General features: G+C 42.1%; 1 protein-coding gene across 5 annotated transcripts in view; it reads right to left on the bottom strand.

Moving 5' to 3' along the window:
• Positions 1-26429, bottom strand: part of CRIM1 (cysteine rich transmembrane BMP regulator 1) — a 192885-nt gene that overhangs the window by 52992 nt on the left and 113464 nt on the right. For all 5 annotated transcript variants that reach the window (XM_086700360.1, XM_086700356.1, XM_086700358.1 and 2 more), the window contains 2 exons: positions 22193-22375; positions 19324-19521 (listed from right to left, as the gene is read on the bottom strand). In XM_086700360.1, the coding sequence (XP_086556486.1) occupies positions 19324-19521; positions 22193-22375 (381 nt within the window). The remainder of the gene's footprint in view (positions 1-19323; positions 19522-22192; positions 22376-26429) is intronic.

Raw genomic sequence — 26429 nt, 5'->3', positions numbered from 1 at the left:
AGACGCTATTCAACCTTTGAAACCACACACTACTGCAGTTGCAAAAAGAAAAATCAATAATTTTCATCAAACCCTAAGCTTTCACACTTTCATAATGTTCGTAAGCCCTGAAACAGAAAGATTTTTATTTAGATTTTTGAAAATTCCCAAACTTTATTTTTTACATTTGAACAATTTATGTATTTTTTGGTACCCTTACATAATACTTCCCCGTGGTCACCACTACAGAAAGCAGAGGGGAGATGTTAAATCAATTCCATGTAAATTGTCAACTTCTCTTTTATTTCTTCCTGATGTTTTCTGAGCGATCTATAAAAAATCAGGACATAGCTTCCAACGGTCCACCAGCTCTTCATTTTGCTACACTTCTGAAATCTGGATTTCCTATCATTTATGTGACACTTCTTCAATTATTACAGATGATATGATGGATCACAGGGACTGAGAACTTATCCTCGGGGCCCAGGGCTTATGGGAGTGGCAGAGTTAGACACAAGCAGTCAGCAGGAAGAGCGAGCAGCCCTTCTGGGAAGAGGTGCACAGAAGGAACCAAGGCCAAGGGTGAAGCTTTACCTTCCCTGCCATGTTAATAATGAAGAACTGTCCTGGGTCATAAAAGTAATTATACACTTATGTAAAGTGCATAACGGGTCTGTACAATGTTTGCAATGAATGTTCTTCATAAACGCCTTCAAGCCTCATCCCACTCCAGGGAGAGGAGCGCTATCGTTTTCCCCACTTTATGGGTGTGGAAATCTAGGATGCTCACATGTCCCAGATCACAGAGTAAGTGATGGGCCCAAGACTCGAACCCAGGCATTCTGGCTCCAACATCACAATCTTGGCTTCTGTGCAATACAAGGCCCACTGTAACGGTTCTTGTTTTGCAGTGTGGATAAGGGGCAATTTATATAACATAAGATTTTGGGAAGGGTGCTGACAAAGGGAACAGGGCCACAGACATAGTTCTGTATCCTCTTTTTAATCAAAAGATACTATGAACTTCTTCAGAGTAAGCGGGTTCTCACAATCTTTGTGAAGAGCTAAGTACAGAATGTCTGTACCTATGTTTCCACAAATGGAAAATATGAGGTGCAGAGAGGGTGACTGGCTTATCTAAGTTTACATAGCAACCCAGTAGCAGGCTGGGAATAGAACAGAGGTTCCTGACCTCCTGTCCAACACTCCATCCATTAGTTCACACTGTCTTCTCAAGTTTCATCTCCAGTTACCATGGAAGAGAGACTAAAATAAGGGTTTTAGCTGCCACTGCTAAGATCAAGAGTTCTAAATTTTTATCCATCTGCTAAAAGAGGCCGATGATTCAGCGCTTCACAGGTAGCGGGCAACACTGACTTACGCAAGGGATGCTTTGATCGGCATTCTCCCAGTACAAATACGTATGAAGAGGGTATAGCACATTCTCTATTTTTACTGCAACATGGTTTGAAGCACATCTCCCTGAAATTTTTATATAAACTTTCCACTGCCGTAAAACTTCTGGTTTCCCTCCATCACTAAAGTATCCTTTCTCACAGGTAACTGTAAACATCAAAAAGTAGTTCTAAGTTGAGGCAAGTTTTAAGATACAGTGAATTAATTACAGCTGTGCTGCCTTCTTACATTCTTTTAAAATTTACTGTAAACATCTCTGGTTTTCAAAACTATATAGTTTTTTTTAATCACTACTGTCACTAGTCACCCCAAATAAGGATTCCATTTCAGCTTTCAGCCACAAGACATCCAATGTTTTGTCAACATCATCCTGACCACAAACCTAAGACAGAACAGAGGAACTGTATCACCTTTAAGTAACCATGCTGTCGATCATCCCACAGAAAAAGGGGTGAGGTCTATGTTCTAGGGTGATGAGAGCAAAAATCAGGGCTGGATTCTGAACTCTCTGTCCAATGCTTTAGGGAATGGCTGATGGGTACGAAATGTTTTGAGCGTGTCTACACGGGCCAAACAAAAGCTTGTATTCTTTACTGACACTTAAGTTTGTGAAAAACTTTTGCTTTAGAGAACGTATTATGGAAAAGCATATATTCGGGCAGATTACACTGAGGCTGGAAATGCATCATGGAATTTTACTTTCAGTGAATTTTAGGGATTTATTAAGAGAATTAATAGTGAGGTACATGCTATTTTTGATACTTATCATGATTAATGGATGAGATCAGAATTGTGATCTGTGGCTAGAAAGGAAAAGGAAAAAGTAACAGAGTTGTTGGGGATCAGAACAGCAACACTGACCTGAACAGTCCCACACCTTATCCAAATAGCTTCGTCAGCTAGGGTGTGTGTGTGTGTGTGTGTGTGTGTGTGTGTGTGTGTAGTCATGGATGTACATCAAGCACAAATTTCTCCAGGAGAGGAAATACAACATTTTCCCTACATGTTTCCCTACAACATTCAGGATAATAGCTTTTGCTCAGTTTAATAAGTTAAAAGAAAATGCATAGAAGGGCTCTTTAGTAGGTGCTGGTCCTGAAATGCTGCATTGTAAATATTTTAGATAAAACAAGTCCTACTGGATGTCTTCCAGGACTCAGACAATATGGTAGAATGCAAGAAGCAAAAAATTTTCTGCCTTTAACATTGTATTTCCCCTTCATTTATGATGCATTAGGTGGAAGAAATTGGGAAGTATATACATTTCAAATTATGTCTCCCTCAATATTTAATATTAAAACACAGAAAAACTCAACAAAACCATTTACTCATGAAAATTGTCAATTTACTTGAGAGCTATTCAATTTCCACTCAATAGGCTAGGCTGAATACAACAACACTCACTGTGATATATTCAATACAGACAGAAGTCTAACTGTTTTTAGAAAGCATTTTAACATTTGTCATCTCGTTTCAGGACATTTAACAAGTAAGTAGTGTTTTCCTGTTCAAGTACAAACTGGAACAAATTTTAAAAGCCTTTTGAGGGTGGCGATGCACGATTCTGGGGGGTACTTACTGCTGGTGTCCTAGGTCACTGGAGGAAATGGTGATCTGTAAGAGACACATGCGTAGACAACTAGCTGTCTAACATTTCATCTGAAGTCATGCATTACCGTTCTATTACCTTCCATCATTCTCTCAACATTTTAGTGCCTAGTGTCCTACCCTGTGGGCCCTCTCTATACTAGAGTTCTGTAAGAACAATGTCACAACAGGAATATGCAACTACAAGTTAACTAGCAATAAGTCTGCTATCACCATAAACGGATCTGAGACTTTTCTCTCAGTCAGTCCAATACACTCACATGTAATCTCTGAAGTGGTCCTATTACTAACACCAGAGCAGTGTTTTGAGAAAGAAAGACTACTGCAATTCAATTTCTTATTCCAAATAATGAACCCAAAGTGAGACCCATGGGATACCATCTTGAATTAGAGCGTTTAAAATCAACGTTACATTTACAGTCCTTTCAGGGCAAGATTGTTTGCAAAGTTCCTATCCAAGGAAGTTCTTGGTGTGGGAAGAGGGAATTTTAAAGAATCTAGAATTGTGGTATCATAGCATGATTGTTTCTAATCCATATACATCGAGAAGCTCGAGGAGGTGTTAGTGAGGTTTGGGAAACATGCATGCGGCTTGTTAGAGCATTTTTAACTATGTGTATCAGGAACTGCTATTATCTCCCAGTTTCTCTGAGCAACAGTGTTCTCAATATGGAGGATATCCTGATGAGTCTTGGCCCCAAGACCAGAAGATTCTCATGTAAATCCTGAGTGTCTATGCTCTTATATGACATGGGATACGGTATTGAAGTCATAGTCCAGAACGTACGTGCCTTTCTAGAAGGATGATGGTGATGCTGTACCCTCGGCAGGTTTGGGGGTTATCTGTTGAACAGAGTCTTGCTAAGACTTTTGGAGACACTGATGCATCATGGTAAATGGTGCCTGTCACGTGGAGCAAAGAAAACTGTCCCCCTTCAAACCCGTTGGGCGGAGATGTGTTAGTGGGCCCCTTTCACAGGAGAGCAATGGTCTTGGGTCTCCTCACTGAGGAGAATGAGAAAACACTTGCACAAACGTGGGTATCTGGCAAGGGGAAGTTCAGTGAAGTACTGCTTACAGGATCAGCCTGAAATTCCATCTCATCTTGTATTGAATCAGCTGAGGAATTAAAGAAATACCTTAATGTCCTCCAAAGGAAGAAGGCTTGAAACAGCAGGAATTCATTGTCTTTGGCTACAACTATTTCTAAAGGGAACCCTGGAACAGCTTCTTTGTGGAGAAGAATTCTAGAAATATTTTCTGAGCCTAGAAGCAATAAAGAACAAAAATGGGTGTTTGTTACATCTACATCCAGTTTGCTTGCTGTTTCCGACCCCGCATCTGAGTGGGGGTCGCTGCTCTCCTCAGCCTGTTTTCCTCAATGATTTTCAGAGTACCTCACACTGTCCAGAAGAGCTATTTTTACAAGAACCCTTGGGGTTGTGTCAGGAGTCCAGATGTTCAGTCACCAATTCTTATCCTAAGTCTTAGAGAACAAAATTCTGGAAGGAAACCTATAATATGCAGTAACATAAACACATACTGCTTTTTAATTTTATATTTATTTAAAATTTAGGAATAGCTATTTTTCGTATCTCAGGAAGGAAGCCCAACAAAAAAGTCCTTTACTAGTAAAAATATTTCCAGGAAAACATTCATATTTTTTGAGATTCCGAGAGCCTCACAAACTAGGTTTCTGAAGAACACCACCAATATTTTACATCGATGTTCAAGTATTTCTTAGGAGCAATTTTATCTACTCAGTGGACATGGTAAGGCACTGTGGTCATAGTTAATCCGATCAAGAGTACAAAGTTAAAATAAAATCATTATTTTAACTCCTAGGCCATAGTACTAGACTGTAAAATAATTATATTTGATTATTCAGGAGATACAAATGTGTTAAGCAAATCTAAACTCTCCACTTTTTTGCTTTTTGTTATTTTATTTTACAGAAAATTCTCCACAAAGAAAAGGAAGAAGATGAAACCAATCTAACCTTGTAAGATGTTGATATAAAGTTTTAATGACAGTCCTTTCATCCTGTGAGATAGTTTAACATACTCGGGACAGCAACAACAAAAGAATATATTTTGGCCTTCTGTTATTTTAAAACGTGTAATAATCATGTGAATTTGCTCCTGAAATAATTTATATAATCGCTAGTTTGTTCTGTTTCGAGCAGCTATAGGTTAAATGAAAATGTTAATAGATGCTTTTAACTTGGTGTCTAATCTGTATTACTCTACTGAACTTCTGGTTTTGAAATAATGCATACAAGGCTCTTCTCATTACCTTGATTACTACGAGCTGTTTATCTCCCGCAAATAATACTAATTATCTCCATTGAGAAAGGTGTGAAGCACTCTTTCTGATTAGCAACCCTGGGAAGGCTGACAGCCAATTAGTAGCTCTTGAGTCTGGGCGGGTGGGTGACCGGAGAAGGACATTTGTGGAAGACAAGCAGAGCCATCCCTTCTGGGTCTGTCGGAAGCACCGCGTTGGACACGGGGTCATTAGCACTAGCTGCAGATTTCAATCTTCTCTAGGAGTCCTGCCCCACCCTGCTGCAGTCCGGGTGCGAGGCAGGTCTGGGGGCGCCTGGCTGCAGGCAGCAGCTGTCTGCCAGCACCCTTGATTGCTGAGAACACGTGAACGCATACATGTGGGTGTGCGCACATGCTAAGAGAAGTCTTTCTGGAAAAACGTCAATACGGGCAAATTTCTAGAAAAAGTAGGTTTTTTTTTTTTTTAAGGTAGATTCATTCTAACATTTCTTTTGTAAGCTAAAATTTTCAAGTAGAAGTAACAAAACAAATGAGGTTTATTCCTGTCTCTTATTTACCTTTCCTTTTGGACTTTAATAATGGCTTGCATGTTACATGGCTCTTGTCTATAAGTTCACAAGCCTGCTTATTCAGTTGTGAGGCAAAGATGAACAATTAAGTTATCTTTGCAGACCTACTTCAGGTATTCTCTTCCTTAAGATTTTTTTCAAATTAATTTAATTATTTACTTATTTGGGGCTGGACTTGGTTAAGCCATGTGAATATCTAATGAATGTGGCAAAATTCCAAAGCTTCGCTCACTTTCTAAGGCTAAATATGTCAGGTCTCCTATAGCCTACCAGTTGCTGTTGGCCTGGCCAGGGCCATAAAACTGGAGATAAAGTTGGACAAGACAGAACCAAAGGAGATAGCTTATCTGTTTTGCTGTGTCTTCATATGTCATTCTGTTAACCACAGTCGCTTTTCAAAGGTGACCACAGTCAGAATACCAGTCCAATAAATCACCAAATTGTCAACATAATTACTGCCTGGGAAGAGAAGTAAAGATGAAATTTTCCCAAATGAAGCTGCAGGGGAAACTATTAATGTAGACAAGAAGAAGAAAAAGATTGAGGATACAAAAATTCCCTCATCTGGAAGGTGGGGATTTCCATGGGGTATGAATGTGTATTTAGGAAAATCTCATTAAGTCATGGAAAAAAATCTACAACTGGAGTTTTCAAATTCTTTCAGCCACTACATACTTAGTGATCCTTTTGTATATATTTCTCATAACAACACCTACATCCTTGTAATTTCTAAAGTACTTATCACAAAGCAGTTTCTTTATTTTAAAATGAATGGTGTGAAAATGTTCCCAAGATTCATATTATTTTAAGGTCAGATAGAGAAGGCACCATATATTTACTTTAGACCTATTTATTAACTTTGTATGCTTTTTCTCAGTGTCTCAGCACTGAGAACAGAGCCAGGAGCTGTTGGAGATATTTTTCTTCCTTTATCAATCTCATGTTTAATAGGAAAAGACAGTAGTATGATTCTGAGGTTATTATTAAAAGACCACAAAAGACAAATCAAAAAAAAAATTTAAACAGAGCGGGCTATCTTTTTCCAGGAATTCAACTTGAGAGAGCTCGTAAAATGATTGGATTCCAAGAATAATTTGGATCTTTTATACTAGTCTTATATTTTATTATTATATTACTTTTATTGTTCATTTTCCTAGAGAACGTATCTTGGTAATCTTTAACCAGAAATAACATGTGACATTTGTAAATACACTTGTATATGTGTGTGTATACACACATTTTAAGAGCTATATTGAACTTGGGTGTGTCAGGCGGTCAGAATTTTGGTATCTTAACCCAACCCTCTGGGAAATGGCCAAGGACCAGAGAGGAAAGGTCCCTGCATTAGGAGCAACGGTTTATTCATGGCTTATAACCTTAGCACCAAGCACAGAACTTGGCCTACAGTCGTGCTAAATGAATGAATAAAAAGAAAAAAAAGACATCTGGGCACTGAAAGTCAGAGCACATTTTTTGAGGAAGAAGGGCTCCCACTCAAGATTGTCCTTAACAAGCTGAATCTCTAATTTCCTCCTACCTTTTGGAGGACTGGACAGGAAGTTCCTTAGGATCCTCATGGCTGTGCTGGTCCCTTACACAGGTACTCAATAAATGAGCTTCTCTCAAGCAGCAAGCTAGACCAGAATGCTGCTGTGAACCAGACACTCTAATAATAGTGAAACCAGAGTGAAAATCCCCAAACCCAAGCAGTCTGAGAAACCCAGTGATGATACTCCATTGCCTAAAATAGGTTAAATTATGACCTGTACCTTTGGCTTGAGAAGGCACACAGGTATACAAAGCATTGTAGGTCTCCCTTCAAAATTCTTAACATAAAATCTGACACCCCAAATTTCGCTTTGCTGGAGAATTCACGTCTGTGACTACCTCAATTCACTGATGGTGCCAAATGAATGAAGTGCTACTAAAATAGTCCTGAAAAGAGCTGGGCACGCACTCAATTCAGCAACACAACTAGCAGGGGACGAAGGGCTCAGCAAGAGTCAGAGGGAGAAAAGAGACAAGTCCAAAGCTGAACGCACAAGGGCACTGATGATGTCATCCCAGTGCCTGGCACCTGGAGGGGGCTGAGGAGCCTATTTATTTTACTCCGTGGGGACGTCAGTGCCACTGGTCAGGGCCCAGTGCCTGGACAGGAACGAGGCTGGGCAGGCCTGGGTACAGAGACAGCTGGGGAGTGGCTCGCATGCCCTCTGGGGTGGGGGGGAGGGTGCATATCCCTGGGCAGCGGCAACAGGCTTTCCTGGAGGTCATAGAGCAATGTCAAAATTCCTGAACCAGACAGAGGCTCAGGAAAAGAAACAGGGTCAAAGGCCAGGCCACAACAGGTCAGAATCATAGTCATTGGGTCTCAGCACTGAGAACAGAGCCAGGAGCAAGAATGGCTTCTGAGTCTGAGCCATCATGGTCGAGTCCTTTCATATTCACCATCTTACTTTCCTCACCCTCTCCCTTCTCACGATGGGGTCTAAGGAGAAGCAATGCCAAGGACGTGGACTTGGAGTCAGGAGATTTAGCATGAGTCCCTATGCTCTTATTACCTTACATGCGATGCTGAACCTCTCTGGGCTTCTATAAAGTGGGAATATCCATTAATTATTCTGACCTCACGATATCACTGCAAGGCTCAAATAAGATCACAAGGAGGGGACAACAAACTCTAAGGGATACACGGTTATTACATGTTGCTATAATTACTGTTGTTAATGACTATCCTGCCTGCTTGGAGCTAGAACTGGTCTCAGATGATGGCTGAGTAAATGCATTATGTGCCCTTTTGCAGGCCTTAAATGTTTGGCTGATAAATGGTGCGACAACTGGTTTGGCATTCTGAACCCTGACCATTGTAACTTAAGCATCATTTTCTATCTCCAGCGATAACATGAAAAGCATCTGGGATGTGGGTCGGTCCATGACATCCTTTCATATGGTCTGGTAAGCTTTGGAGCGTGTTAGTGACCGGCCACTGGCGCCTTTCACGTTTGCTGAGTAGCAGTCTGATATCATTGTTCCGCATTTTCACTGTGTCCATGGTGTCTCGAAGAGAACAGAAATCTCTTCATAATCAGCTTATCCAGTGTGAGTTGAGACAATGGTTCTGTGCGCCTGGCTGACCCCGTTCTTCCTCTCTCATGACGGGGGCCTTGCTGGATCCTTGGGGAGGAGGGCAAATTCATTACACTACAATATGGAGTATCTGCATAGCTTTGCCAGTGGTTTTGCCATTTTTAAGTTGCAAGAGGATACAGAAGACCCATCTCTAAAAGCTGCCTTTGATGAGCAAATCTTCGTTTGATCAATCTCAGTGTGATCTAAGACATATGTCAACAGTAAGAGACAGTTCAACCAGTACTTTCTTAACAATGACACTGGGGGCGTTTCACTCAAATATGCTGTCTCTCTTACAGGACTGTAGAGCAGCCCTACTGAATTAATCTGGCCTAAAATCTCCATGGAATCTTTCTAAAACTTGGTTCCCAGAAAGCATGAAAGAGTCATGATCTTAAAAAGATCTGAACTTGCTGATCCTTCTCAATCTGCAAGGCTTAGAGCCGCCCCAAACTGTTTATTATTATCTCTAAGCATTTTTTCCGGTAAAATTTTTAATGGAAGAGAAACTCCCTGAATTGGTTTAGAAAGGGAGCGGACATGCAGGGCAAGAGCTTTCCAATTGAGATGAAAAAGAACACCATCTCTTGTCTTCCCACTGACGTCCAAACCAATGGCTCCAGGGCCACAGGGCAAGACAGAGGCGCAGGCAAATGGCAGGCACCGCATACCTAAACGCGCATTCAATACACCTAGCCGATCCCAAAGCAGATCCAAAGCGGCCTCAAGTTATATCAAGCATGTATATGTTTTTAAAGTGAGGAATGGAGGGCCAAGGTAAATTTTACGTGGAAAAGAATTTCCTGCAGCCAGGGATGAGGTCAGCACCCAGAGAGCATGCTGCGAGGTCCTGCCTGGTTGAAGAGTCACGTGGCTCACAGACTCGGCTCTCAGTGTGCCCTAGCAGCCGAGGCGAAAAGTCAAACCCAGGGACCAAGTACTTGTTGGTGTGAGAAGTTTCGTGGGGATTCTTGGTTGTGTTTCACAGCGGTGATGCAAAATAAGAGCTGGAGCTTTGTACTGACTCTTATTTTCGACTGGTGGCCAGCTAAGTGCTGGGGTCTCCGGTGGTCTGCATGTGAACTGGCTTCCGTTTCAAAAAGACATGATGAATCCAGCTAGGCTCTCAGGCGTGAAGGTAAAATTGTACTGTGTAAATTTTATGTGTAAATAGGTATTCGTTCTGCAGCTAGAAATGGTAGGTAAAAATTTGGTCTAACTGCTAATAATTCAACTCAAATTAAAAAAAACAAACTGTGTGACATGACAAGGCATCACCATCCCCCGTTTCTGCCAAATTTCAAAAAAGTACTCCACGTTCACTATGGCTTATCGCCAATGGAATTTAGATCCAACTGACGGTAGGACCCTTGGACCGAAATGTGGCAGTGCTGGGTCCCCTGGTAACAGATTTCCCAGTCTGCACGCTGACGGATATGGGGAGTACCTGGGGGGTGAAATGAGAACATGTGGGTGTGGTCTGGACCCCTGCCCTCTCAGCAGCCACCTCTCCTGGAAGATCCACAAATGGCCAGAGGACATTCTTTAATTTTTTAGTAGACATTTTCACTTCTGCAGGGTTTTTTTTTTTTTTTTTTTACAATAATATTGCAGCATTTTATACACTTGAGTGACATTTTATCTTCAAAAATCAGACACAGCACAGCGAATACTTCTAAATAGGGCCTCTAGAACAATTAATTCACCGGGTAACTCACGATCTCTACAGCTAACCCTCATGTATTAAACAATGTGAAATCGTTTTGTTCTTGTAAGATAAACTTGAGACCATACAGTGACACAGTTTAAAATGGTCCAATCAGGGGCGCCTGGGTGGCGCAGTCGGTTAAGCGTCCGACTTCAGCCAGGTCACGATCTCGCTGTCCGGGAGTTCGAGCCCCGTGTCAGCCTCTGGGCTGATGGCTCAGAGCCTGGAGCCTGTTTCCGATTTTGTGTCTCCCTCTCTCTGCCCCTCCCCCGTTCATGCTGTCTCTCTCTGTCCCAAAAATAAACAAACGTTGAAAAAAAAAAATTAAAAAAAAAAAATAAAATGGTCCAATCAGAAGTGGAGTTAGAGAGTTAGCATATTAAATCGTGTAGGAATCACTACCTCTTTTAAAAGAGTTATTTCTACAGGGAAACTATTTTAGTCTAATTTATTTGAAAATATGTTTGAATGGAGCACCTGTAACTTCAGAAAAAAGTCATATACGACCATTTAAATAAATGCTTCTAGCCCCTAGAAGTCATAAAAATACTACGTAGTAAGTGAATTGATTTTTTTTTTTTTAATAAACACACCAGGAGTTATACTTACAAATAAGTGTTATTGCTAAAAGCCCTCACTTTCAGAGGCTATATGCTTGTGCTGAAATGCTATTCATGTTAAAATTCTATTTGAAACTTCTCTTCGGAGTTGCTTTCAGAGCAAATTACTATGTCATAGAAGACAAAGTGCCTTTATTTTACTGTCACTTTTTGCCTCCTCTGAATGATTTTACCCAGGTAGATCATCCACTTTTTCTCACCAGACTTAGACGTGAATGACTCTGACTATTTCCTAGAGTCTGATAAACCTTTGAAGTCAGGGGTCTGTGAAGCTAAAGACGTTCAAAAGCCTGTGCTGCAAGCCCCAATGCCAGTTTCAACAGAGGAGTACCAAAAATATTCTGAGCGACTATATTTCTGCAGGAACTGTACAGTTTTCCCACAGAACTATTCTGAAAGGAAAAACACCTCACTTGGATGTGTACATTTTGCTACATTGAAAAAGAAGCTCACTACTCTATCCTTGGACCTTGTATTGGTCTTAACAAACAAGCTTTCACATGAAAAGTGCTGTCAGGTGCTTTAAAACAGGTGTGTCGAGGGGGTGCCTGGGTGGCACAGTTAAGCGTCCAACTTCAGCTCAGGTCATGATCTCACTGTTTGTAGGTTCGAGCCCCACATCGGGCTCTGTGTTGACAACTCGGAGCCCGGAGCCTGCTTCGGATTCTGTGTTCCCCCTCCCTTTGCCTCTCCCCCACTCACGCTCTCTGTCTCTCAAAAATGAATAAACGTTAAAAAACAAACAAACAAACAAACCAGGCGTGTTGAGACCAATCCATTCCCTAGAAAGGAGGTAAACAGTTAAGTGCAGCAGAAAATCTCCAAAAAGCTAGACAATGTGATTATTACTTAACATGGTGAATTCTATCAACTGATAAAAAGCTAAAAGAAAACCAATTCTGCTACATCAGGGTCAACGGCTGTGTACCATAGAGAAAATGGGATCTTTCTTTTTAAAGTCCATGAGCCTTTTCTGAAGGGCATGTTTCTTAATAACCTTCATTAACTTCTGTTTGGTTGCCTAAGAGTTGTCTCTTATCCAAAAAAAGTTTAACACAGTCTCAGTAGAGATTGTGTTTATTTAAGCTTGTTGGAAAAACATTCCTATCATTTCAAGAATGACTAAATATTTTTCATTCACATAGTTAGCATTCCAGACTATGTTTTCCTGCCTCTGTTGATTAGATGAAAATTAGCAGGCCCAAGTCTGAACTATTAGATTCAATTATTATCTACGCAGGAAAAGGATGAGACACCCAGCAATAATGCCCTTTTAGGTATGGGAAGCGGAGAGCAGAAGACGTGAAGAACAGCCCCTGGCAGGGAGCTTCAACAGGAAAACGCTTCATAGCTACGACTGCTGAAAAAGCTGTAAAATCAGAGGCAGAGGTTTTTCTAATCACGCATTTCACAATCAGCTCCGAACAATAACATTCTAATGTTATTTGAAATACCTAAAGCTATTTTAAATTACCAGAGAAAAAAATCACAACACTATGAAATTCATCCAGGAAAAATTTCTGATGCTTTAGGTTAAATACCTACCTAGGTCAACACACAGTCATGTTCCCTGCGTCTGTTACCCAACATACGACCTTATTTGGTCAATAAAAACAAAAAAACAAAAAAACAAAAAAACCCACAAAAAAAAACACCCAACAACCCAGACTGTGCTATGTTTTAATTTCCATTTATGGAACTAGTTTCCAGGACACTTAAGAGTTAAAGGATGGAAGAGCATGCCTAACGGTCTTTGAGATATTATGAGTATCTTATTATTCTTGGCCTACTAATAATAGCATCGTATATGGCACTGAAGCAATACCACCCATAAACTGAGTTTTGATCCTTGTTTGATGTATCAGAATGTTAATATCATGTGACCCTGTGGCATCTTTGACTTCGCTGCCTCTTGGGACAGCCAAACTATGTTTGATTCCGTGCCACAGAAGCAGTAGCTTAATCATCTGAGATACTATTCAGCGAGGAAGTATTATGGGCAGGGCTGGAAACATTTTTTCTCGTTTTAAGGAATTCCCACCCAGATACGTGCCTGGTACAGACTTTTCTGGCAGCCCAGTAGAAATTTCACTTGAAGGGTGGCTTGATTCAAAAGACACCATCAGCATTTATGGGAAAGAATATAGTGCTCCTATACAATTAGGATTGACGAGGAGGCTGTTATGTCTGCTAGCTCACTGACCTCCAGCCCTTTAGAGAGGAACACAGCAGGCATTCTGGTGGGTGAGCTGACGTTGCAGTGGCTTACTCCATCCACACAGGTCAAGAGAAGCCTAATGCTCTTCAACACTGTCTCAAGTAGGATCAGGATTACCCAAGTAAGAGATCTAAGAAAGCCAGGTACCAGGGAGAAAGATAGTTGACTGTTTGGCTCAATCACATGTTATCCCAAGTTCAGAGAATTAGGAAGAATCAATGCAAAGGAATCTCTTATTCTTCCACCAGAAGAGCTGGCTTACTCCAGGTAAGCAGAATTATTAGGTCTGGCTGAAATTCAGCTCAGTTTCACATAATAACTCTGCAAACAGCACTCATTTTAAGTTTTTATTATGGAAAAGATTTTTTTCTGTTAGTCTTGAGGTAGACAGAGTAACAGGACAGACCCTTATGTACCCGTTATCTAGCTTTGATAAGCTACAAATAACTCTTTGATATCCTGAGAGAGGAAACAGATTTGCTCTTGTTTCAGAGAAACAGAAACAGTAGAAAGAAACTAGCCATTTGCCCAACCACAAGGACGAAAAGTATTTACTGGCAACCTAAGCCATAATGTTGAATATTACCTTATGAAATATTACCTATGCTGTTCCTGATTTTTGATAAGTGATACTCTGGGTGTTGGCTCTGAAATCCCCCAGGTCATCAAAGCCAACAAATCCTCCCAGCAGGAGACTGTGTACATGGGGCCTGAAGGACACTCAGGTCACAGAGGCCACCTGGGTGGGGTCCAGCCATAGCCCAAGATGAGACAGCAGACTGGGCCCCACATCAAGACTTCGAAGTAACAACGAAATTCTTATCTCTTGCATCAGGTGGGGCAGTCAGGCTGGCCTCATTCATACCTGTTCACATTTCTTGCATTTTTCTTATCGGGTCATCAAGTGCATGTCATATATACCTTGTAGCCAAAATTTCCCTCCTCAACACCTATCTTACCTTTAAATATAAAACAGATTTTTTTTTTTTTTTAAACGGAAAATGGTACTGTGTCCTTAGGGTCCCTCTGACATTAAGAATCAGCATAGGCACCACTTATATCTGATATTACTGGGAAAAAGTTAAAGTATTTTCAATATTGAAGTGCGACGTTAAAAAAAAACGTAGTGAAATAACAAGGCAGGTCTTAAAAGCAGTACATTCAACTTGCCAGTGAGCATTAGCCTTGTGGGACTCTGGACACAGGGGCTAAACTGAAGAGGGAATAAACCACAGTTTACAAACCAGTGATGAAAGAGCCCTGTGGCTGCCCTGGGAGGGAGTCGAGAGCTCCGTGCTCATCAGGAGGACGCGTGGTCAACTTGAAGCTAATGGGTCCAGCTCGCCTGTAGACATCTGGGCCCATCGTGTGCCAAACACACTCCATCTAACACTCTTGCTTCCTACTCTCAAAGTGTATTTTCAAACATAGGCATTCTTTTTTTTTTAAGTTTATTTATTTTGAGAGACAGGTAGAGAGCACGCGGGGGGAGGGGCAGAGAGCGAGAGGGAGAGGGAGACAAAATCCCAAGCGTGCTCTGTGCTATCAGTGCAGAGCCGGATTCAGGGCTTGATCTCATGAACCGTGAGATCACCACCTGCGCCGGAGCCAAGAGTCAGATGCTTAACTGAGCCCCCCCAGGTGCCCCTCAAATATAAGCATTCTAACGTTGCTCTTTCTTCATCTGCTCAGGGTCAGCATGTGAGGCTCTGGTTACAGAAACCTCTACCAGGGTCTGCCCACAGAGTCTTCCTCCTTCCTCAGCTCAGGAGGAGGTCTGTAAGAGGAGTTTGCTTGATTTCCTACTCCAGGCTCTTGCTCCCTCCCTGCCTCACTCGCTCATCATTTATTCATTAACAATTTCTGAGCACCTACTTACGTGTCAGGTGCTGTCTTTTGGATTTACAAAATATGATAAATTCCCGGGTCGTCGGGGAGTAGGGTCTTTCAGGCTACTCGTGGACCTGGAGCGCCGTGTGCTGTCCCAGAGGCAGCACTCCTGAGCGGTCCAGAGCCAGGGCTCTGGGAACACACTGGCCAGACAGTTTCAAGCTCTACGACCTTGGGTGAGTCACGTGACCTCTAACTATGGATTCTGTGATGATGCATTAGGATGGGGCTAGCAGAGGAAAGTTGTGAGAATCAAAGGAGCTGATGCCCTTAAAACAGGCTGTCTTTGTCGGTGTGCAAGAAATGTTAGCCACTGTCATTAAGGGCTATAAATGAGAGGACACAAACGGTGCCAGATGCCGAGGAAGCCCTCACTCTGCCACCTTTTCTGTTTTCAGTTTTTAAGGAGATAAGGACACATCTTCCATCTGTACGCTTAAATTGCATTGCAAACTTCATACGCTATTCCATTCTCTTCTATCCTAGCTCTTTAACAAGGGCGAGAAAACTAAAATCATGTGATTGAAGAATAAGAGGAAAGGAGGAGAAAAGCCAGCAGAGCAAAACCTGAGAATACAGTCAGTTACAGACTCACACAATGGGATGGCTTATCTGTATACCTGAATTGGGTGTTGACAATAACTTGGTAAGACTCAATCATGAGAGTACTTAAGTGCCAATTTAAAAAGCACTTAGGTACTTGTGAATTGAGTTAGCTATCAAGTAACAGCCTAGTCTTGAAGGGCCCTAGTTCCCCTGTCCTCCAGGAGTAACCAAGCACATGGCATTGTCACTTGGAACGTACGGATCTCCAGTAACAACAATGGTCACAACAATGTTTGTCCCAGCTGTAGGTCCTAATACACCATATGTGGAAGTCCAGTAATCTATTTAGAAAGAATCTCAAACCACAATCTCTGTGTGGGCTCTTTCATCTAATTTCAGGCTCTGAGTACCCTGGGACTGTAGCTAACAGGGTGAGGGCCAACATTTGTTATGCAATTGTGCACAGAGGAATTTACTGTGTACAAACTGCATAAATACCAGTGTTCCTGGTTTCTCCAAGTAATCGTGGCTGATTATTACACATTAACACCTTCCCTTTTTCTTACTTCATCTAATCTTTTTGCTATTCTGAGATCACTTGAAATTCTGTTTAAATATGCTGCTGAAAAAAATTGTTTTCAAATAGTTCCGGAGACTTTCTCAGGTCCTATAAACTAAGCAATAAGTTTCATTTGCCTTATATTATTTTATAAGTTTATTATTATTAATATGTAACCTTCTGGTACTCAGTCTTAAAGTTGCATGCTCTTTTTTGATCCCATAACAAAAAGAATCTGTCTGTCTTCCTACTACACCTTAAAAGGAAAGTTATTGGACAGCAAGCATAATCTTATATGAAACTCACTACTTAAGTTAAAAACAAGAAACTCAACATAATCAATCGAGTTCTCTGAGGACTAGAAAATGGAGCATGGTGAAGGCTGGATGAAGAGAGAAAAGTGCTGTAAGGAGAAACCAAGGAATTGAGGGCAGCAGAGCTTAGAGCTTGAAATCAAGGTGCTGAGTTCTGGGAAGGAGACTATCTGGACATGAGACTTGGGAAGGAAATCTGTTGTAACTGTCAAAGGCATCCTTCTCCTGCCCCCCACCCCTGCCGGAGCTCCTCAAACCAGGGAAAGGGTGGGGTAGGAGGGGGGTAGATGGGTAGGTCCAGAAACACCCAGAGTAGATTTCAAACCACAAATGACCTCCTCCTGTTACCCCACTCCCCCTGACATCGGGCCAAGAGCCAGAGATGAAGAGAGACGAATAAGAAAAGTGGCAATAGGGGCGTGAGTAAACAGATGACATCTGGGGGCGTGGGAAAAATGATGGAACGTAGCCGAATCTGACAGGACTTCTGTGTATCCCATCACTGCTACATAACGGCAACTGACCTTGGAGGGAATTACCGAAATCTCACTCAACCTTAATTTCTTCATCTTCAAAACACAATGATGTGGCCTTCAGCACAGTGTTGCGTGTGCATTAGACGACATCAGGTACTTACCGCACAGTACCTAAATACGGGCATGCCTTTTCTCTTGGTTTTGTATAAAACAGCCTAAAATATTTTCTTTGACCTTAACGAGGAGTTGTCTCTCATTTATCTTTGTGTCCAGTGCCGCATTTGGACAATCAGAAGTTCTTAGTAAATTTTTTGGAATTAACAGCTGACCAAACTATCACTCTTCTCAAACAGTGGAAGGTTAGATCACACCTCCACAGAGATGTGAGATCAAACTCTTTCATTCCCTCTCCAAACATCTACATGCTGTACAAATAAATCAGTCCTTTTCACACACACAGATATTCCCAGTCACTAACAGTTTCCCTTCTCTGTCACTATGGTAGGTATGCTAATGAATGCAAAAGGGTCTGTCTTCCCTTCATTTCCTTTTAGACGAAAGACCCTATTATTTTTGTTGTTGTTTGTTTAAGAAGCTTTTTAGTCTTATTTTCAATTTATAATTCAGGACTCATGAAGTTAACGGATTAGTGTTTGTTAATATATTTAGGCTTTAAATTTCTCTCAATCCTACAATGCACATATATGTACTTAAGGATTTCAAGTCAACAGCGGACTGTCCCAAATTCTCAGGGAAAGGTCTTCCCACCTCTGTTTCAGCCAGGTGCCTTTTCTCACAAAGCCAAACCATATACCATCACACGTATTTCCGTCCACTCCTTTTTCCGGTGCTGAAACACCGCCTTCAGGGGATGGGAGGAGTGTATGTGTGAGGGGTGGGTGATTTCCACAAAACTGGTCATCTGGAAGCTATAAACTTTTGGAGTGTGGCAGCTGCATTCTGAGCAGAATAATGGTGAGGGAACTGGTGATGTCAATAGACCCAGAGTCCTCCCCTTAAATGTTTGTATAATTTTTAAGTTCTTTATAATTCTAAGCCCTCAGAGGTTAATAAAGCTGGTCAGGCAAACTCTGAAGTCTGAGTTTCTTACAATCTGGGTAGAAGCAAAAGACTTCTTGATACAGGACTTAGTCAACTTAACTGAATTTCTGAGAAGACCTGTCAGTTCCTTAAGAGCTGTTTTAAAAAATTCCAGAAGGATCCATCTTCAACATGATCCACTTTAGTTCATTTTTCTATGCAAATGTGCTTCTTAATGATGGATTCTCTCTATTGGATCTGTCAGTATAAATATTCGCTCTCTTGTCTGTACTAACAGACACAGACAGAGGATTAAAGCTACCTTAAGGGTGCAGAGAACCTTCCCAGGACGGGGGAAATGGACTGGAATAGGGTTTGGGGAAAGACCGTCCCAGAATGCCTCGGGCTCCTCTCCATTAAACAGGAAGAGTGAATACAGGCAGCCAAGACCGAAGTCAAAGCCTCAGGATACTAGAAGCAGAATGGATGCTCAGAAGGAAGGAAGTGAGGAATGCAAGTTGCCTTTGATGGTTCCAGGCTTTCCTTCTAGCCATCAGGACTCTTGGGCTCATGGAAGCATCATAACTCAAACACACTATGCTTGAGTCACGGGTCTTATCTCCCATTCTGTTTTATTGCGTTGACCTTTGGATGGCTAATTAGGCTTGAAGTGAACTGAACTGAAATGTATATATTCTTATATTGTAAAGAATCGAGATAAGCATATTTGCAGCAGTAAAAAAAGAGACACCAGGCCATCCTCATTGCAAGTTTGCAACACTTGCCCCCAAATGATTAGTTTGGGCCCGTAGGGGGAAAGAAAAAAAAAATCATCTGCAACTGGTAACAGCATGAAGTAGACATTACGCCCGAGGAAATAAAAAACAAACAAGAACATACTGGCAGAAGCTGACCCAACTGGAGGCATCCGCCAGGGACTCAGCAGAGTCAACAAGGCTTACCTTCGCACACAGGGCAACACTCCCCGGGCACTTTGACGGGGTTCATGCAGCTCTGCCCGCAGGCTGTCGCCACGCAGTGGGGCTCCCCATTGATGCACTGGCAGAACGTGCAGTCGTCTTCCCGCCACCGGTCTCCGTGAGCGCGGATCTGACCGCTGGCGTAGCAGCCGGCAGGATTATTAAAAGGATACACTGGATCTAAATCAAAATGTGAGCTCAGAGTGAGATGGAGGGCATTCTAAATCTTATCCCTGCCTGCACCTGGAGACATTTTTCCCAGGTGCTAGTCATCAGCAGTTCTTTTCCAGCTGTGATCAGCAGAAGCTCGGGCTGCATAAGGGGTCTCCAGGGGGGACATGCAAAAGCAGCTGTCATACCGAGTTCATGTCCACCCATCCTGACACTGCAGACAGGGCAGGGGATCTGTGGTGTAAAAACCAACGTGCAGGTGTTACCACTACATAAAGTTCCAAAACTCGGTGGGCAGAGCTGGGGGTTGGTGACTGCAAAACATAGGTCCATTTTAGGCTCTGACAAGGTCTTCTGAGTTGTCAGCTTTAATGTTTAATCATACTTGAATTTCACCACCTGTAGAGTGGGGGAAATAATGCCCCCGTCCAACTCAGAGCGATGCTGTGACTTCTAGGATGGACTGAAGTCTATCTCGGGGTGCCTGGAGGTCCACGTGGACAACAGTGAGGAGGACAGCAGGAATTTGCTGTGGCCTTGTCTGAGACGAGGCTGGTTTAGACATACGGTGGGTGGCTGTTTGTGCCCTGGAGGAAAGGCTATGAACTTAGGCTATTTTTCTCCCTGTGAGCTGGGTGGCCAAGCAGCAGCCGAGGATGGGGAACAAAAGTAGCCAAGGCTACTGTTAAAAACTAAAAAATGTTTTCTGAGGTTACTGACCAGGACATAAACACTGCACACAAAATCCCCAACTACTATCATAACGAGAGCAACCAGATAAACCACTCAATTTTCTTTTTCAGAAACACGTAAAACCTGGCTTCAAAGAGTAAGGGCTGCTGACTGGGGAGGAAAGACCAGGCACTCATGAGTTTGGTCCTCTTTAGTCTAAAGAGGTAACAGGGCGTTATAAGAAAGTCAGAACGCCAAAAGTTAAAATCATGCAGTCACAGCTTTAGAAAGTCAGCCTGCCAGAAAGGGAAGCAGCCAAGAGACCTGAGCTAGATAAGACTTTATAAATTTCTTCATAAAAAATATTACACTGCATGCTTCATTTCTACTCTGAGCCTGGATCTGAATTCCAGGAAGTGAGACATAACCGGATCTGTGCCCAGACCTCTCATTATGATTATTACACAGAGGTTCCTATCTGTGTTTTTATACCACCAACTGCTACGTAGTTTGAGAAACTATTACAAACTGGGGCCAGCTAGGGAACAAATCATTTGGGAAGGTTAAAAGTTTGATGTGACTTTTTAAAAAAATTAATCCACAACGACACTTCTAAAAAGTGAACCACCTTTCTCTTATGTCGGCTAAAATAATTGCTAAGACGGGAAAGAATTTCCCTGGTATAAACAATTGTTCAATGTTAGGAATGTAGTTTGTATACTTTAAACATTTTCAGATCTCCAATATTATGTGGTAAATATAGCTCAGACAGTGAACAGGACCGTAGGAAGACAGAAAAAGGTACAGAATGTGGCGTGGCATTCTGTCCTCTGTTTCCTGTGCACAGATAAAGGCAGGGTGGACTTTAAGTTGTTTTTTTTTTTTTAACGTTTATTTTTTATTTTTGAGAGAGAGAGAGATAGGGTGCACAGCGGGGGAGGGGCAGGAGAGAGGGAGACACAGAATCTGAAGCAGGCTCCAGGCTCTGAGCTGCCAGCACAGAGCTCGACGTGGGGCTCGAACTCACGGACCGTGAGATCATGGCCCGAACTGAAGTCGGACACTCAGCCGACTGAGCCACCCAGGCACCCCAAGGGCAGGGTGGACTTCAGACGCAAGACGGAAACGTCTGATTCCAGACTGAGGGTCTGTGACCCCGTCAGTCCAGACAAGAAGGCCCACGTCACCTTGGGCCTGAGTGATGTGTTCACACCAGAGACACAATCAGGTGTGGGGGTATCATAAACTTAGACAAATGACTCTACCTTTTGAACTTCAGTTTCCTAAACCTTAAAATGTGCGGGCCATAGTGAATGGATATTCAGAATCATTATTCTGAAATGTTCACTATTTACAAATAGCAGAGGTGGGAGAGTAAAGCCTGTTGGAGAAACATGAAACTATTACTTAGAGGGATGAAGGGATACAGAGAAAGCAGACCCTGAGAGCCTTCTGCCCAGGGCCATACCTGACACTTGGCTGGGCTTCAGCTGGTGTCACCACCATGCCACACAACCCCTCTCTCACCAAATACACATTTTCAAGGAGTAGAGTCCTGACCCGACCTGCAGGGGTGTGGGTGTGGAAAGGAGACAGGGCAAGCTCCCCTCTGAGCTGACTGGCTGAGATGGTCAATGATCAGGGCTGGCTTGTTCCAGCTGAACAATCTGAGGAAAGCAGGGGGTGAATTCTGACGTCCCCAGATCTTGCTGAGGAACTTCTGGAATCAAGGGAGGGGGGGAATGGATAGCACTTCTGGGAAATCTCATGTCGACCTGTGTAGAGAGGTGGCCCACTTTCTACACCCAGGGCATAACTTCCCTTGGGGAGGCATCTCACGCACTCCTCCTGACATGATCAAAGTCCTGAAAGATGGGCCACGATGTCACAAAAAGGGAACTTCTTCAATTTTCTTCTATTTTTGGGTGAGACTGAATTGTGTTGATTTTGGTATTAAAAGTCTGAGCCATGTATATGCTTATTAACCTTAATGAGCACCTTCTCTTACCCTCACACACTGGGCAGCACTCTCCTTCAGGCACATAGTACCTCTCGCAGTTCAGCTCACCACACTGGGCAGTGAAGCAGATGGAAACACCCCCTTGGCATCGACAGAACCGACAGTTGTCCATTCGAAACATATCTCCGTCGTTATATTCCACGTTATTGAAGACACAGGCTGGCTTTGTTTCTGAAAGGAGTTAAAGCAAACAAGGCATATTCAAAGTCATTTCTGGGTGGTGCCTTTTGTTCTTCAATCAGCCTCTAGAAAATTCTGACAGAACGTTAGAATTTGATAGAAATTTACCAAATTGATATAATTTGTACAATGAAAACAGTAAGGCAATGCAAAATACAATTAAACAAAGTCAGTTATCTTCTTGCCCCAAGGAACTGAAATTCTCCTGAACAAAAATCTACACCGACTTACCCCTGCTCCAAACAAACAAAGGTAACCATTTGAGCATGAAACTCACATATCTGATATGTGCTTTAAAGACATTATGTGTGTTTTGCTAAAGAATTCTCTGCGTCAAATAAACGATCTTGCCTCCACATTAGGCTCTGCTCTGCCTCAAAAACAATTTACTTAAGGTCTTTTGGAGGTGATGTTCTTGTGTTCTCTCAGTGTTCGCTCCTAAATTATTTCTTCTATCTGGGTTAATAATCCATAGTTTTAATAGTACCTGGACTTTAACAAAACACCATTCCCTTTCTTGGAAACAACCTAAATGTCTATGAACTGATGTTATGAGAAAACAAAATGTGGTATATCCATACAATGAAATACTTCTTGGCCATAAAATGTATGAAGTTTTGATACATGCTATAATATTAATGAACCTTGAAAAAATTACACTAATTAAAGGAAGCCATTAAAAAAACCCCCCACATATTATATGATTCTATTTATATGAAATGCCCATAATAGGGACATCTATGGAGACAAAAATTGGATTAGTTGTTGCCTAGGTGTGGGGGTGTTGGGGGCAAATGGGGAGTGACTGCTAATGAGCTGGGAAGTTTGGCGGGGTCGGGGGGGAGAGACTAATGAGTATAGTAAAATTGATTGTGATGATTCCACAACTCTGTGAATATTCTAAAAACCACTGAACTGTGTAACTTGGTAAACTGCATGATATGTGTCTCGATGAAGCTGGCAACATAAAAATATTCCCAAATTGAACAAAGTTCTTCTAGGCTGAAGTACCCTGTTTAATAAGGTGGGGAAAGCTAGATTATAATACAAGCATCGTTCACGGGCTCCTCTGAGCCAACATCATTTGATATGTCACCTTGCATGTTTGAAACTTTTAAAGAGACTTTCACCGCATTTTAATTTGAATGTATTTGCACCTGGTTTATACCTAAGGACAATGACTTTCTCATTCAAGTTTATAATAGTGCAGTGGAGAAGACAGAGCAAGTGTTAATATCCATTTCTTTGATTAGGAAAATGAAACTTAAAGAGATTAGATGACCTGCCTAAAGTCACTTGACTGGTGTGAGGCCGGCTGTGCATCTGTGTTTACACAGGCAGCAAAAGTGCAGGTCTGAACTGAGTCCCTACTGCTGGCTGTATATATGATTTCTTTTTCCCGAAAACTAATATTGTGTTACAAAGTATCATCTCATTATAGCTCAGAATTCTTCTATATGCTTTCAGCCAACATACTAATCTGAGCAGGGAATAGAAGGAACTGGGCAGTGAGACCACAAGTTCCAAAGTATAGAAAATGGGAGCGCTCTTGCAAATCAAACTTGCATGCTGTGCAGTGAGGCAAAATACTGTAACAAAATGCTGAGCACCCATTCAAAATGAAGGGAAAAAAGTATAAACCCATCAATATGAATTACTTGGTTACATTAATCAGCCAAATCCACCATCTGCGTGAAGCTACAAATCTTGGTGTAAGATTTGAAGAAAGTGAGGAGGGAAGAGTCTGGTTATGAATAATGCCCCTCCAGACGAACCAGTATTTTTGGTAGGGTGTGCAGAAGCCTAAGCGGGCGGGGACGGGGTTGATGAAGGATTTGGCAGTTAGGGTTCACTAGCTAATGCACAGAGAACAAGGGGGGGTGGGATCTAGAGAGACGGGGAGTCCCCCAAAACACAGCCTAGAAAACATAATGAGTTCTCTAGGATAAACACCCCACCCCCAGCCCCCCCGGCCGCACGCACGCGCGCACACACACACACACGTCTCATAATGAAATCCCTATTTGATGCTGAGAGAAATTTATAGACGCTCTTCAGAAAAAATACAAGTAAGAAGGATGGCAGTGATCTTTGAAGAGCAGTGACCAATTACTTCCTCACCTGTAGGGGATATAAATGTGACCCTTGGAAGCGTGTGGAGATTACCACTACCTCTAAGGAACAATTTAAGTGGTTGTGGAAATGAAAAATAGTACAAAGAAATAATTTACTATGGAATTTATACTTCTCAATGCAGAGATGCATAAAAGTGTCTTGTCAGTGATTTTTTGTGTGTGTGTTGTTTCATGTCTGCCCAATTAAATTTTATATTTCTTAGTTCTGGAATCTTCTCTTTTCTCTTTAATATAGTCCAGAACTCCTGAAAAAAAAAAAAAAAAAGCAACAAAACCTTATAGTTGGTTAATAACCTTTACTGCCTGCCAAATTACAGTGATTGGCAGATGGTGATAGGTATATAATTTTAGTGAAAGAGAAGGCTAAAATGTAGAACTTTTATATCAAATGTGAAAGTGGAAGAAAAGTCCAAATATATACACTTCTGTTGCTTTTTCCCTTCAATCTCTCAGTAGGAAAAGGCTAATATCTTGCCTCTGGTCTCATTTCCCTGGCGGTGAGCTGTGTAGGAAGGCCAGTGGGTAGACCACAGAAGCCAAAAGAGAGACAACCACACGTCAGGAAACATCTGAAAATCTCTCCATATGTCAACAGCAAACTGATGGCCCACAAATACAGGGTACATGGGGTTCTACAATACTGAAGGGAGAAAACCCTTTTCCATTGGGGGAAGACGTGTGTGTGCCAGAGCAGGATAAGGAAAAGGAAGCCACCCTCATAAGGGAGTGCAAAAGGTGGGATCATCACTCTTAAGGAAGAGCAGCTTGAGAAGGCCCCAGGAACACAATGGGTGCTCAATAAGTGCCTAGTAAGTGAAATACTTATTCTCTGAATTACGGTAGAAGTAGATATTATACCTCTAGAAACATTACTGAGCATTACTGCTATACAGACAGTGGGTTCTCAATAGATGTTGTGTATTCATTTTCAACTAAAAGACTGCAGGTCTGAGTTTTTTAGACCCAAATTTTACACAAAAAGCAAGCCAACTCTGGGTATGGCTCTCCCACAACTGGTCAATTTTACGGTTTACTGTCTGATGCTGGCAGAGGCAGTTACCGGCTATGACACTCAAACCAAGATACTCTATTTTATTCAGATATGCACATACGACTGATCATATATCTGAGCAACCTTCCACATTCTATGCTTGAGATTTCAAACCCAAACTCCTCTAAGCATGAGGTGGGGAGGGGGAGGGTGCTCGTGTAAGACCATAGAGTGCATTACAGCAAAATGGAGAACACGCACTCATCAAAAAGAAGCAGAGGCCACCACTCAGTTCCAGCTGACTGAAGATAAAACTTCTGTCTGTGGGCCCGAGCAGGCACAGAGCTGCTTCTTGAAGGAGACTTGAGATTACTCCAGGCCTGGCTGTGGGTCATAGTTCCAGGTGATGAACTTGATGACTTCTAAGTTTCCATCAAAGGAGCTCAATCATACCACCTGTTCCTTTGGTTTCTAAACAGGGCTCTTGTTCACCTAACACCTCATAAGTCTTACTTTTGGCTCTCATCAGAGAAGGCATCACCAACTGTCTCAATCTGGTTTGCAACTCTCTAGTCCCACCACCGAAACCGAACCAAATCAAAGAGAATGTTTGTGAAGAATGTTCTCTCCATCTATTCATCCAGGCTGATGTTTTCAAAACTTAGGAGTTTGCAAATTCTCTGTGAATATTTTCCATCTTGTGTTTTCACTTTAATACTTAATCTTAAAACACACACACACACACACACACACACACACACACACACACACACACACGGGTTACCTAGATGGCAGCTTAGGAACTGAGTGGTGACATGCTGTCTCCATTTCCATACGTGGGGTTAGGTAACATTCAACCCACTGTCCCCTCAACTGGGGTTTCTCGAATTATTCCTACATTGTGGGGTGGGGGGCGGTT

The sequence above is a fragment of the Puma concolor genome, chromosome A3 (assembly GCF_028749965.1).
Source record: "Puma concolor isolate L17-30 chromosome A3, mPumCon1.1.hap2, whole genome shotgun sequence".
Lineage (NCBI taxonomy): Eukaryota > Metazoa > Chordata > Mammalia > Carnivora > Felidae > Puma > Puma concolor.
Note: the sequence above shows the minus strand (reverse complement) of the source record. Positions and strands in the feature narration are given on the sequence as shown.